At 34.4% G+C, this 15,238-nt stretch overlaps 1 protein-coding gene across 2 annotated transcripts in view; it reads right to left on the bottom strand.

The window, feature by feature from the left end:
• Window positions 1–495: 495 nt before the first annotated feature.
• RPS6KA5 (ribosomal protein S6 kinase A5) overlaps window positions 496–15,238 on the bottom strand; it is a 190,953-nt gene continuing 176,210 nt past the window's right edge. For both annotated transcript variants that reach the window (XM_027844930.1, XM_027844931.1), the window contains exons 15-17: window positions 13,990–14,146; window positions 5,756–5,919; window positions 496–2,392 (exon numbers count right to left, since the gene is read on the bottom strand). In XM_027844930.1, coding sequence (XP_027700731.1) covers window positions 2,156–2,392; window positions 5,756–5,919; window positions 13,990–14,146 — 558 coding nt within the window. In that variant the 3' untranslated portion in view covers window positions 496–2,155. The remainder of the gene's footprint in view (window positions 2,393–5,755; window positions 5,920–13,989; window positions 14,147–15,238) is intronic.

Genomic DNA, 15,238 nt, shown 5'->3' with positions numbered 1-15,238 from the left:
GGTTTTTTGCTTATTTTATCACTTTACAAGCTCTTCCATTCAGAGGAAGACAGGGGAAAGAAGAAATGAAAATTACATCTTTCAGTTTTCTAATGTTCACTTTAAGCTAGCATCAACCACACTACCAAAAGCATATTGTTTGAAAATTTTTCTTAACTATTTCCTTTATACAAGAAAATCCCTTTAGGTTTATACAGCAACTGTATATTTACTACTTTATTGTACAGTTAAAAAAACTACTTATAGAATAACATTTGATATTAATGGAATTTTAATGAATATTAAAAATTCAGGTTTTATTTGCATATTCTGTGGACTATATGTGGATTGTGGTAATTCATTCTAGGCTTTCCCATCATTACCTTAAATACCTAGTGCACAAATAACAATCCCTGACTCAATAAGAATTATGAAACCATTGGGCTCTTTCAAAAATAGGAAAAAATACTCTTAATAATCATTAAGAAGAAAATGTGAATAAAATTTATATCAATATTTTGAAAATATCAATGTTGGCCATTTAATTCCCAGTGACATCAATTACATAATGATTTAATATTAAATATTTTACTACATACACAGTGCAATATTTCAGTATTCACATCAGGCTAAAGTTAATGCTGCTATTATCTTTGATGTTACCATCAAGAAAGTAATAAATAAAGTAAGTTCATGCCCAAATCCTTTCCCAAATATTCAAAAGGTTATCACTGATTAAAACCACAAAAGAAACTTAGTCTTGGCTTTACTACACATATTCTTGTAAATGTGGCTAATCTTGATTTTCAGAGTCCTTACAACTCCCTGTGATTTCTGTAAAATAAAAACTAATCTACACTTCCTATAACCTTTTTGTTGTTGTTTTTTTGCATAGGGAATGGATTTATTTAATTTTAAAATGCAGCAAGCTCTTAATGAAACTTCTTAGACAAAAAGTTAGCACTTAAGATTTCCATATGAGTTCAGAACTTGAGCAATAAAAGTGCTCTGCATAAGTTTATAAAATGTTTTTCATATTTAAAAGTTAACAACTGTAATGTTTCAAAACAAATCACATTTAGGATGCTAAAATAATTATATACATAATAAACTACCAGAAGAGGAAATCCCTCCCTGTAGCACAACACAGTGTACAGTTATGAAGCACAGTGTTTAGTAAAATTTCCCTTTAGTTTGTCCTCACATCAGTGCATAAGTGGCATATGATTTCATCATATAGCCAGGCCTATTCTATTTGTTGCATACAAAGTAGAAGAGGGATGTGAGGAGTAATTTAAAGTAGATAATGGAAAAAATGGTTAAAATACAGTACATGTGCTATAAGCTGTGCACTTTATAAAACAGTCTGCTTTCTTTCATCATACTCCTTCATAAAGTGCAATATGACTTAGAAAAGAGATAAATGTACCCTAACATTTTTCAATAACCATTAAAACATTGCTAGGAAAGAGCAGTGTGTAATTAAAAACGTACATAGCTTAACATGCATTTCACATGGATCCCAAACACATACTGTGGGATCTTATGTTTTTTAATCCTTTTTAAAAAGAAAAAGATTTACATTAATAGGTTATCATCATCTGTAACCATAAACTGGAAACAATAAGTTAAAACCTTCCCTCAAGAAACAAACATATTTAACACATTAAATTTATCACAAATTCCTTATGAAAAAACCAACCACCTTCACTGGTAAGTCATTGAGCAAAGGGTGCAAAGTTTTCTTTTAAACCCCATGCCATCCAAAATGGAAACAAACGGTCATCTTAGCACAGGCCAATTCCTGTTAGCAGACATCTAAAAAAACTAAGACATATTTTGTAAGCAGCTCAAAGCTAAACAGTTGGGGAAAATCTCTAGTTAAATTTACTGAAAGCTTTGCTCTTTTAAGAAAAGTACTGTTGATAGATATTATTCTTGATTTCCAAACAGTGTTAACACTAGCTCTATTCACAGTAATATACTGTGTCCAGAATAACTGGACAAGGACAAACCAAATGGGTTATTTAGAAGAAATTCATTAAAAGGCAGAATTCAAATGAGAGTAAGAAGACATGGCAGGTACTTTTAAACCAGTAAGCATCTCTCAGTTCTAAACCAGGGGAAGTGAAGGCGCGGTGTATCACCAACTCCATGCCCACCGTTGTGGCATTCTTCAGTCAGAGAACTGGAAGATGGTCTCTGGATTATTGCTATCGGGATTGCTTGGCTGCAGTGTCTTTGTTGGTGTAGTTTTACCATGAGAATGAGAGGAAGAAGAATGAGAACTTTCACTTGAACTGCTGCGTGTCTCCGTACTTGTGCTGGTTTTCTTCATTTTCCTTCTCTTTGCAAGAGGAGCCTTATCAACATTCTGAAGGCAGAACCCCTCCCTCTTGTACTTGTTAAAGGCCTAATGGAAATAAAAATGACATATGATAGGGTAAGAATATGTTAATATAGATTACACTAGTAAGTCATGACAAGAACCAACATTTGGGCATTCCCTTCCTCCTGACTAGGAGGATTTCCAAACAGGCAGCTAGGTGGAGTAGGTGATGGGCCTAGACTCTAGAGTCAGTAAGACCTGAGTTCAAATTCAGCCTTAGACACTTCCTTGCTGTGTGACCTTGGGCAAGTCACTTATCTCTGCTTGCCTTAGTTTCTTCATCTGTAAGGTGAGCTGGAGAAGGAAATGGCAAACCACTCCAGTATCTTTGCCAAGAATACCCCAAACAGGGTCACAAAGATTTGGAAACAACTGAACAACAACAACGTTCTCTCTCTCTTTTTATGTTTGAGAAATGAAGTCTTTATCAGAGAAACTCACTGTAAAATTTTTTTTCACAGTAATAATTACCAACTATGTATTTCCCCCCCTCTTATTTTCTACTTATCCTACTCTCTCTTTTTATATTGCCCATTCTCAAAAGTGTTTTGCTTCTGATTTTTACCTCTCCCAGACTACTCTCTTTTCTTTTTTTATTAATTTATCTTGATTTATCAACAATCACTTCCATAACCTTTTGAGTTTTAAATTTTTCTCTCCCTCCCTCCACACCTCCCTCCCCACGACAGCACACAATCTGATATAGGCTATACATATACATTTCTATTAAACATATTTTCACATTAGTGAAGTTGTAAACAAGAATTAGAACCAATAGGAGGAATCACCAGAAAGAGGAAACAAAACAAAACAGAAGAAAAAAATAGCAAATAGTATGCTTCGATCTGCATTCAAACTCCATAGTTCTTTCTTCTTTGTGAACAGCGTTTTCCATCATGAGGCCTTTGGAGATGTCTTAGATCCTTGTATTGCTGAGAAGGGCTAAGTCTATCAAAGTTAATCATCACAGAACATGGCTGTTACTGTGTACAACGTTCTCCTGGTTCTGCTCACTTTACTCAGAATCAGACCATACAAGTCTTTCCAGTTTTTTCTGAAGTCTCATCATTTCTTATAGCACAATAGTATTCCATTACATTCATATACCACAACTCGTTCAGCCATTCCCCAATTGATGGGCATCCTCTTAATTTCCAATTCTTTGCCACCACAAAAAGAACGGCTATAAATATTTTTGTACATGTGGGTCCTTTTCCCATTTTTGTGATCTCTTTGGGATATAAACCTAGAAGTGGTGTTGCTAGGTTAAAGGGTATGCACAGTTTTATAGCCCTTTGGGCATAGTTCCAAATTGCTCTCCAGAACAGTTGGATCAGTTCACAACTCCACTAACAATGCATTAGTGTTCCAATTTTCCCACATCTTCTCCAACATTTATCATTTTCTTGTTTTGTCATGTTGCCCAATCTGATAGGTGTGATGTGGTACCTCAGAGAAACAACAACTCTCTTGCCTGTTAGGTTAGGAAGAAGTGTCTTTAAATCACCACCTCCATATTATTGAGGATGGTAAAGTAGACCATGGGAGGAATATTTTTAAAAGTTGTGCAGCATAACAAAATTGCCCCCATTGAAATATAACGTGCAGGTCAAGGGTTCTATGTAATCAATGGAAGAAATCAATTAGACTCAATTTAGGAAATTATTGATTAACTAGAAATATCTGGAGAATGCTAACAATTCAGAACACCACCATTTTACTGGCATCAGGTCTTTGAAATTTTTATCACCAAGCAACCAAACTGAGCAGCTATGTTTCATTATAGTTCAGTTTAACTAAGATGTTGTCTTCTTGACTCCAGGTCCAACAATCTGTGCCCAGTAACTTGTTCCTGGTTATTATAAAAAGTCCCTCATTGATTGCTTGGCTAATTCCTCACCACAGCTATGCTGAAACTATTCTCCTTTAGTCTCCAGCCCCAGCTTTTTTTGTTCAGTCATCTTCAGTCATGTCTGACTCTTTGTGACCCCGTTTGAGGTTTTCTTGGCAGAGAGATAGGAGTGGCTTACCATTTTCTCCTCCAGCTCATTTTACAGATGAGGAAACTGAGGCAAACCGGGTTAAGTGACTTTCCCAGGGCCACATAGCTTGCAAGTGTCTGAGGTGCAGTGAGCTATCCATTGTGACACTTAGCTGTCCCCCCACTCTCATCCCTATTCTACAGCTATTATGTCTATGAAGCTGGCACAATCTAGGCCACCTACATAAAGCTAGCCTACTAGAATTTCTCTTTTCTTCAATACACATGCCCTATCCTGACCTTTCTTCTCTCATTCTTCTCTTCAGTCTCAAAGGAAACACTGTCTTCCTTCTTTCTTAGAAAACCTCTTAAGACTGTATTTACTTGTTCCTGACTATTTCCATACAACATTGATTTTTCTTGAATTACCACTCCGCACTTTTGTACACAATTAGTTACCATAATAACATGCACTTCATGTTAGGCTGAAAATTTATCAAGTTTCTTCATTAATAACAACAATAACAATAATGACAGCCAACATTTACATAGTGCTTACTATGTGCCAGGTACTGTGGTAAGTGCTTTTTAAATATTATCTCATCTTGATCACAACAACCCTGTGAAGTGGGTGATATTCTTATCTCCATTTTACAGATGAGGGAACTGAAGCAAACAAAAGGTTAAATATCTTGCCCAGGGTCATACAACTAGTGTGTGACCTATGTGGCTACATTTGAACTCAGATCTTCTTAACTCCAGGTCCAACACTCTATCCACTGCAATATCTATAGGACACACAGAGAAACATAGACACAAGACAGATACACAGACAGACACACACATTCACACAGTGTATCTTGACTCTCCATCTAGACAGCAAACTAGTTGAGCATGGGTACTGGATTTTCTACTTGCTTTGTATTCATGTTGGCATTTTGTAGAATGTTATATACATAATAACTACTTACTGAAGGAACGGCTTTATTTTTGTATAGATTATATAGTTTCAACACAAACGTTTATGTTTTTTAAAGGAAACAGCCTGGAATTTTTTCCACTGTGGCAAGTCATATTATAAACAATTTAAATTTGCTACTTAAAATTATGGAACTGTTAAGCAAAATACCCTTTTGAAATTCCTTTTGATATTCAAATAAAGAGTTCTGTGGAACCAGAAGTGAATCTGATCCATTAAACATATATTATTTTCTACATATATTAACATATATTGAAGTTACCACACAAATTTTAGCTGCTATTATAAATCTAACATTTAAAAAATAGGGCATATACTATCTATAAAATTGCATTTATGAGAGATTCCATTCATAACATTAAAAGTAAAATCAGTTTATAATCTTTTTCCAAACTTTAGTTTGCTTTCAAAGCATATTTGCCCTTACATGAAATGTTGCTTTTACACAGGTATGCACAGCAGCTCCTGAAGATCCTAGTATATCTGGAGTCATCAAAGGATTTGAAGATAGCTGACTGCCATCTTGAAGCCATTCATTGTATCTCAAGCCAGACATTTTAAGTCTCTTATGGGGATCCACTGTAAGAAGTCCTGGTAGAAATATATAATGTATTTTTATTTTATACAGTTGAACACAGAGAGTGGTGGCTTTGTGCAAGGTACTGTGCTCAATGCTAGAGGAGATACAAAGGTAAAGAAGATAGAAAGAAGTTCTGTTCTCAAGGAACTTACAGTCTAGTAGGGCTGATAAGACAAAACAAAAAAACCCCAAATATTTAGTGTTAAGGAAGATTTCTAAGACATTTGAAATTTGTAAATATTAAGACTAGACATAAATCTGAATATGTAACATGAGGGAGTCTACAAGTCTTCAAACCTGAAACATCACATTTTGATTTGAAATTAATCCTTCTTTGAACACTAAATGGTGATATTGAGTTAATTGTTACCTAGGAAAATGCAGAAAGACTAAATGAATTTTCAACTATCATAAAATCACTAAAAGAATTTTAAACAATATCTTTTGGTTTTATATCACCTTAATTGCTGAACATATTCAGAAAAAAAGCAGTTTAGCAAAATCAATTAACCACCAACCTATGTCTGACGTGCACATTATTCCACACATCATTCCCCTACCTCTGTAAAGATGGGAGGGATACAGCTTTGCGACTCTTCTCCAGGGCCAAGCTTGGTAATTATAATTTCACAGGATTCAGTTTTGTTTCATTGTTGCTTTTCTTTCTATTTACATTGCTGGAGTCTTTGTAGATATTGTTTTTCTAGTTCTCCTTACTATATTTTGCATCTACTATTGTCTCTCTTTATCATAATAATCATTTCTTAAAGGGCATAGACATCTTAATCACTTTCATAACATAATTCTGAACTTCTTTTTAAAGACTATTTTATCTTAAATTAACAAGCCCTTATTTTCTTGCCTTCTCACAATGAAAACAAAAAATACATATATTCCGATCACCACACTGGGCATGTCTAAGAACGTCTGTCTCATTTTGCAATGTGAGTCCATCAGTTCTCAGTCGGGAGGAGGGTTAACACACTTCATTTTGGTCCCCTGGAATCCTGGTCGGTCATTGTACTGATCAGAGTTTTTAAATCTTTCAAACTTACATTTACAATGTTATTACAGAAATTCTCCTGGTTATTACCTTACTCAGAATTGGTTTACATAACTCTTTCCAGATTTCTTTGAACCCATCCCTTTCAGGATCTCTTAAAGCACAACAGTATTCTACTACATCCATATGTTATAATTGGTTCAGTCATTCCCTTAGCAAGCATTCTCTTATTTGCAATTTTTTGCTTAAACGTTTAGAAAGAAAAAATATTTTTGCAGAAATGGGTCCATGGTACAGCTAGGTGGTGCAGTGGATAGAGCAGCAACCCTGGAGTCAGGAAAATCTGAGTTCAAATTTGATCTCAGACACTTAATGAGCTACGTGACCCTGGGCAGGCCACTTAAACCTGACTGCCTCCAAACATCAACAACAACAACAACAACAACAACAACAAAATCCATAAAAATCAAATGTGTCCTCATCATCTTTTTTATTTTTGGCATTTGACCTAGTAGTACTAGTATAGCTGGGTTAAAAAGTATGCATGGTTTAGTGGTACTGGGGGGCATAGTGCCAAATTGCTTTCCAGAGTGGCTGTGCCAATCCATAGCTCTAAAAAGGGTCTTTTTCCTCCGATGTTTGTTTTTCACAACATTTCCTCAACAACATTTGTCATTATACTTTTTTGGGTTATCTTTGCCAACTTGAGATGAAACCTCAGAGTTATTTTAATTTGCATTTCTTTAATTATTACTGATTTACGACATTTTATATGTTTGTTGATAGCTTGTATTTATTGCTTTAATACTTCCTGTTCATATATTTTTGATTATTTATTAATAGGGGAAAGAAAACCACTTATTTTTATAAATTTGAGTTCTTTATATATCTTGAAAATTAGATTTTTATCAGAGAAATCTGCTGCAAAATTTTTTTGGCAGTTGTTTCCCTTCTAGTCTTAGCTGTAGTGGTTTTGTTTAAGCAAAAAAAAAATATTTTAGATAATGAAAACTGTCCATTTTGTCTTCTCTCTATCCCGTGAATGGTCATAGACTCTTCCCCTATCCACAGATGTGATTTCTTCCTTGCTTTCCTAATTTTTTTATGATATCATCCTTTAATATCTAAGTTGTATATCCATTTGGAGTTTATTTTGGTATATGGTTTGAAGTACTGGTCTAAACCTAATTTCTACCAGAATGCTTTCGAGTTTTTCCAGCAATTTTTGTCAAGTAGTGAGTATTTACCCCACCATCGAGGGCTCTCTGGGTTTAGCAAACACTAGACTACTCTGCTCATTTGCTTCCATGTGTTGCTGAAGCTAGTCTATTCCACTGATTCACCTATTTCTTAACCAATGCCAAACAGTTTTGATTACTGCTTTGTACAGTTTGGGATATGGTATTCATAGGCCCCCTTCTGACCCAATTTAAAAAACAATTTTCACTTGAGATTTATTACCTTTTGTTCCTCCAGATGCATTTCATTATTTTTTATTGTTCTATAAAGAAATCTTTTGGTAGCCTGATTGGTCTGGCTCTGAATAAGTAAATTCATTTAGGTAGTATTATCATTTTTATTATATTGATTCAGCCCACTCATGACTAATTAATATTTCTCATATTGTTTAGGTGTTTATTTACATAAGAAGTATTTTTTTAAACAACTCTGAAAAACTTAAGAACTCTGATAAGTGCAGTGAACCACAAAGATTACAAAGGACAACTGATGAAGCATTCTATCCATTTCCTGACAGAGATGATGGATTCAAGATACAGAATGAAACAAACATTTTTGGACATGGCTATTGTGGCAATTTGTTTTGCCTGATTATGTATATTAAGTATAAGGATTTTGTTTTTATTTATTTTTTTCCCAAGGGACAGCAGAAGTGAAAAAGGCAAGAAAATAAGTGCTTGTTAATTGAAAAATAAAATAAAATGAAATAAAATTTTTAAACAAATTGTACTTGTATTCATATAGTTCCCATGTATCTTGGTAGGTAGCCTCCCTAGTTATTTTTTATGTTACTTTTTGAAAGGGATTTTTCTTCCTAGCTCTTCCTGCTGGGTTTTGTTAGTAATATACAACAATGCTGGTGATTTATGTGGATTTATTTTATATCCTGCAACTCTGCTTAAGTTACTGTTACGATTGTTTTTTTACTCTCTAGGGTTCTAAGTAAATTGTCTTATCTGCAAAAGTGACAATTTTGTTTTCTCTTTGCCTATACTTAATCCCACAACTTCTTTTTGTTTTACTGTTACAGTTAACATTTCTAGCACTTTACCAATTAGTAGTGGTAATAACAGACATCCTTGATTTTTTTGAAAAGTCTAGTTATTATTATTATTTATTACAAACAATGCTGGCTCTCTGTTTTAGATAGATGCTAGTTACTACATTAAAGAAAGGTCTATTTACTTTGATTATTCCTAGTTTTTTTTTTTAAAGTAGAAATGAGTATTGCATTATGGCAAAAACTTTCTTCATCTACTGATAGAATAATATGAATTTTTTTGTTCTTGATAATACTATGGCCTACTATGTTGACAGTTTCCCTAATATTCAACCAATCCTCATTTCTAGGATAAATCCAACCTGGTCATAGTGTATAATTTTTTTTTTAATGTTTTTGTGGCATCTTTGCTAATATTAAAAAAAATTGTCAATATTTAGTAAGAATTTGGAGTATAGTTTTCCTTCTCTGTTTTGGCTCTCCCATTTAGGTATCAAAACCATATATGTATTATAAAAGGAATTTGGTAGGATCTTTCTTTTCCTATTTTTGCAAACAGTTTATGTAATGTTAGAAAACTAATTGTTTTCCAGTTTTCCTAGACATTTTGGTCAAATAGTGAGTTTCTATCCCCAAAACTTAGCTCTTTAGGTTGATAAAATACTAAATTATTATGGTTATTTACTACAGTATATTTTGTACCTAAATCTATTCCACTTATGCACCACTCTATTTCTTAGCCACTATCAGATTGTTCTGATGATTACTACTTTACAATAAAGTTTGAGATCTGGTACTTTCTTGTTTATTTTTGTTAGATTTATCTACCTCTGAAAGGACTATATGGAGGTCCCCAACAATTACAACTTTACTGTCTATTTGTCCTTATAACTCATTTAGCTTTTTCCTTAAGAATGTGGATTCCATGGCTTTTGATGCATATATGTCAAGTACTAAGATAAGTTCATTGTTCATGGTACCTTTTAGCAAAATGCATTTATGTCTTTTATTTGAATCTATTTTTAGCTGTGATCTTGTCTGAGAATATGATTGCTACACGAGCTTTTTTGAGTTCACCTGAAGCATAACAGATTCTATTCCTATACTTTATTTTAACTGCGTGAATCTTTTTAAAGTGTATTTCTTATAAATAACATATTGTTGGATTCTGCTTTCTAATCCGTTCTGCCATTCTATTATTATTGTTAGGAAATAGTAATACCTAATATTTATACAGTACCATTCGATCCTCACAATAATCTTGTGAGAAAAATACTATCATGATTTCCATGATACTTTGATTCCTTTATGATACTTTAAGGTAATTTTTTCCTTTTTACCCTACAGCTTTCTCTTCACAAAGAAGGTAGCGAAAAAGAAATGTCTCAGCACCAGTGCTCTACGTTTGATATAATTTGCACTCCCATCCCATTTTTCTTATCTTCTCTTTCAGACTCAAATCAAAGTTCTTACCTCTATTTCCTTCTATTTTAAATCGCCCCAACTCCCACCCCATGCTAGAATTTATTTTGCTTATGACAACTCCCTCCCTTGGGCAGCTAGGTGGCATAGTGGGCTTGGAGTCAGGAAGACCCGAGTTTAAATCCAGCCTCAGACATTTACTTCCTGTGTGACCCTGTGCAAGTCATTTAACTCTGACTCAATTTCCTCATCTATAAAATGAGCTGGAGAAGGAAATGGCAAACCATTCCAGTATCTTTGCCAAGAAAATCCCAAATGGGGTCACAAGGGACTGAAAATGACTGACTCCTACCATCTATGCTCTTCCTATTCCTCTCTTTCCTTTTCCATTTCCTTTCCGCTTTCCTACTGAGCTGAATATATTTCTACACCATTCTTTTTGTATGTATGTAAGCTCCCACGTGTGTTCCATCATTCTTTGAACAGTTCAGATGAAAATGATACTTAAATGATATCAGTTCCCTCCCCATCCCTTCCTCTGTGTATAGTCTTCAACCTGCACACCCAAATTATATGAGATAATTCTTCCCCTATTCCTCTCTTTTTCTTTACTACTATATTCCTTTTATTTTACCTTTCCTTAAAAATTAACAAAGTGTAACAAAACCATTTCCAGGACCTCTGTCTTATTTAGTTCCTTCTATGTTCCCTAACGATATTAAGGGTCCTGAAGGGACATTTGTATCATATCCTCCTCTTAGAATCTAAATACTTCCTTCTTGTGTAATCTGTCTCTCTTGTTTGCTCAATCATCATTTGTCTTTTTATGTTCCTCTTGACTCCTGTGTTTGCATTTCAAAGTATCTACTCAGCTCTGGTCTCTTTTATCAGGAATGTTTAGAAGCTGTTTATTTCATATATAGGAGGATTATATTAAGTTCAGCTGAGTAAGTTATTTGTAGCTGTCAGTCTATATCTTTTGCTTTTTGGAATATCATATTCCAACCTTTTCACTTTTTTATAGTGGTGGCTAAATCATATATGATCCTGACTATGACTCTTTCGCACTTGAATTCTTTATTCTGCTGTTGCAGTATTTTTTCTTTGACCTAAAGGACCTAGATTTTGGCTATGATGTTCCTTGGAATTTTCATTTTGGGGTTTCTTTCAGGAAGTGATGGATTATTTCAATGTTCACTTTGCTCTCTGGTTCTCGTAGATGTTAGAATAATTTGTGATTTCTTGAAATATGATAGCTAGGCTCTGTTTTTGGTTATAACTTTCAAGTAATCCAGTGATTCCTAGCTTTTTTTCCTCTCTAACTTATTTTCTAGATCTATTGTTTTTTAAAAAATATTTTCTTCTATATTTTTCAGTCTTTTGAATTTATTATAGTATTTTTTCATGTTTTATGGAGTCACTGACTTCTGCTTATTCTAAATTTCAAGGACTCTGTTGCTTGAGTAACATTTTGTACCTCTTGTACTAAATTGTTAATTCTCTCTTGAAGGTTTTTCTTTAGAACTCTCATTTATTTTCCAGTTCTCTTCTAGAGCTCCCTTTCATTTGATAATATAACTTTTAAGGCTTTAAAAAAATTTTTTTGTTTCATTTCTTCCAGTCTTGCCAAACTGTGTTTTCCTTTGAGGCTTTTTAGGATTGGAGTAATTCTCTTTTTCTGGGTTTGTGTCTTGGGCATCCTTGGTCCCATCATAAATCTTTATTGTTGCTGTTGTTTTTGTTTACTAATTTTTCAGCCTTACTTGCCAAATTGGGAATTTGTGTTAGGGCCAAGCTTTGTGCACTTCTGTAGATAATGCTGGGTCTTGTATTGTCGTTATTCCTGCTGGGTTTTTGAGTGCTGCTTTATTCAAGGATCTTAGGAGGGGCTCAAGCTACAAACTTTAAGCAGGTAGAGTTAAAGAGTTTGGGAACGGGGGTGGCCCATAGCTCTGTGGCTGATCCCTGGTCCTAATAGCAATTTAAAATCCCAAGAGAGGATTCAACCCATAGGCCAGTAATGAAGACAGACACTGTGGACCAGGGGTTGGCCAACAGCTCTGTTGCTTTCCCAGCTACCTGACAGGGAATGAGGCCTACTGAGGGAATGAGGTCTGCTGAAATTCCATTCACAGGGCAAGCCTAGAGTTTTTTGTTTTTTGTTTTTTTGGCCTGAACCCAAACCAGAGTTAGGAGCCTACAAACCTCAGAGACTAGGTAGGCAGTGACCATATTTAATATTCGTCTATCCCTCTGCCTACTGGCTGAATCTAGGTTCCTGCTCTAGGGTCACAACAACATAGCTATATACTCACCCTTGGACTGTATTTCCTGCCCTAGTTACTTGCCTGTGGGCTGACTCTCACTGAAAAAATGGTCCCCTGAGGTTTCTCCTTGGATTTCCCAATCACTACTCAGTCTGGTGCTCTTTCTCAATTTTTGTCTAAGTTGTTGTGAGAAAGAACTGGGTTGTCTTGCTTCCCCCTACTCTGCTATCTTTGCTGTTCTCCCAAATTACTTCTCAGAATGGTCAGATGAATTCATAGCTCCCCCAACAGAGTCTGTCTTTCTACAGCTTCTCCAACACTGACTATTCTGATCTTTTGTCACCTCTGTCAGTTTTCTGTATCTGAGCTGAAACTTCCAAGTTGTTTTTAACTTGCATTCTTACTATTATCAGTGATTTGAAGTAACCTTTCACAGGATTGTTAATAACTGTAATTCTTTTTTTATGAATGATTTGTTCATATTTTTTGACCACTTATTGCTCAGGGAATGGCTTTTGGTCTTACATATTTCTGCCAGCTGACTTATTAGATATCAGACCTTTATCAGATATATTTGTTGCAAAGGTTTATCCCCCAGTCAACCTTTTCCCTCTTCTCCTAGTTACATTAGTTTTATTCCTGCAAAAGCATTTCAATGTAATAAAAATTAATTTTTTTTATATTTTGTAACTATTTTTATCCCTTTTTTTGCTTAATTATTCACACCCTAGCCATAGCTATGAAAGATACCTGATTCTCCTTTTTATGTTATGATCCTAAATATTCAATTCACATATGCATTTTGAGTTTATTTTACGATTTTATTTCTTTGTCTAATTTCTGTCAGAATTCTTTTCAATTTTCCCAGAAACTCTCATCAAACAGAGAGTTCTCTCCTAGGTAATTTAGTTTTTTCAAAATGATCCAGCACTGGGTTAATGATTCCTCCTAATTGTCTCTTCCACTGATCCTCTTTTCTAAAATAATTAATGTTTACAAAAAGATCGCACTGTAAACTTAAGTGAATATAGTCTTGAGAACTGAAAGAATATACTTGATTTCCTGGCCAAAAAAAAGTATATACAGGTACTTACAACTTAATTATAATCATGAAGCCTAATAAAATATTAAAAAATCAAAACCTATTTACCTTGAATTAGATCTTTGGCTTCCTGGGATACATTCTTCCAGGCTTCGCCTTCGAAAGAGAAATCACCTTTTTTAATTTTTTTCATGATTTCTACTGCACTGGTAGTTAAACTTTTGTCATGAGACTGGAATGGAACCTGTCCTGACAGCATTGTATACTATTAAGAGAAAACAAATGGAACATTAAATTAAGATCACAGAATGATTCTGAAGTTACTACTGATAATATCTAAGGATACAACTAATAATGGTGACAATTTTATTAATGCAAATTACTATTCAAGTATTAACAAACAGCATCACTGCATTTAACAAATTATTTTATTTACAGATCCCTGAGTATCCTTCACACTGAAAAAGCTTGGTAGTTTTTTCATTGTTTTGTTCTTGCTTTTACTTGTCTTTCCTTTCTTTTGTTCTTAATCATATATCTGAATTCTCCCCATTGAAAATTAAAATAAAATTTATAAAAAAATTTTCTTTAAAAGTAAAATAGCTTGTTAACAAAGTGACACTACACTTTAGAGCTAGAACGCATTTCATAAGTTATCTAGTCCAATCCCTTAATTTCCAGATGAGCGAACAGAGGCCTAGAGAAGTCATATTTAATACAATGCCAAAGTGATTTTCCTATGGTACAGATCTGACCATGTCACTCTTGCCAACTCAAAAAATCCAGTGACTCCCTATGAATTCTGGGATGAAATATGAATTGTGAGTCATTTAAAGCTCTTTATAACCTAGTCTCATCTTACCATTCTTGCCTCAGTACATGATTCCATTTTATACACTTTGTTCAGTCAAACTGGCCTCCCTGGTCTCTTCCAGAATTCAGCTTCATTACCACCTTTGGCATGTCTGATCCAGCTACTTAGTGCTTTTCCCCCAGGTTATTTTGCATCTTTTGTTTTGTATGTGTTTTATGTTTACCAATATATGTTTATGTTGCCTATCTGATTATAGCATCACTTTGTAAAGGTAGAGATTGTTTTGTTTTTGTCTTTGTGACCTCAGTGCCTATATGACACCTAGCACATCGTAGGCACTTAAGAAAGGTTGTTGGGGGGGGGGACAGAGCCAAGATGGCAGAGTAAAAGCAATGACTTGTTGAGCTCTCCCCCAAACACCTCCAAATACCTGTAAAAAATAGCTCTAAACAAATTCTAAAGCAGCAGAACTCACAAAAAGACTAGGTGAAACAAATTTATAGTCCAAGACAGCCTGGAGGTTGATCTGAAAGGTATACAGTG

This window comes from Vombatus ursinus, unplaced genomic scaffold (genome assembly GCF_900497805.2).
Source record: "Vombatus ursinus unplaced genomic scaffold, bare-nosed wombat genome assembly UNPS02014945.1, whole genome shotgun sequence".
NCBI lineage: Eukaryota > Metazoa > Chordata > Mammalia > Diprotodontia > Vombatidae > Vombatus > Vombatus ursinus.
The sequence above is the reverse complement of the archived record's forward strand: the minus strand, read 5'-3'. Positions and strand labels throughout refer to the sequence as shown.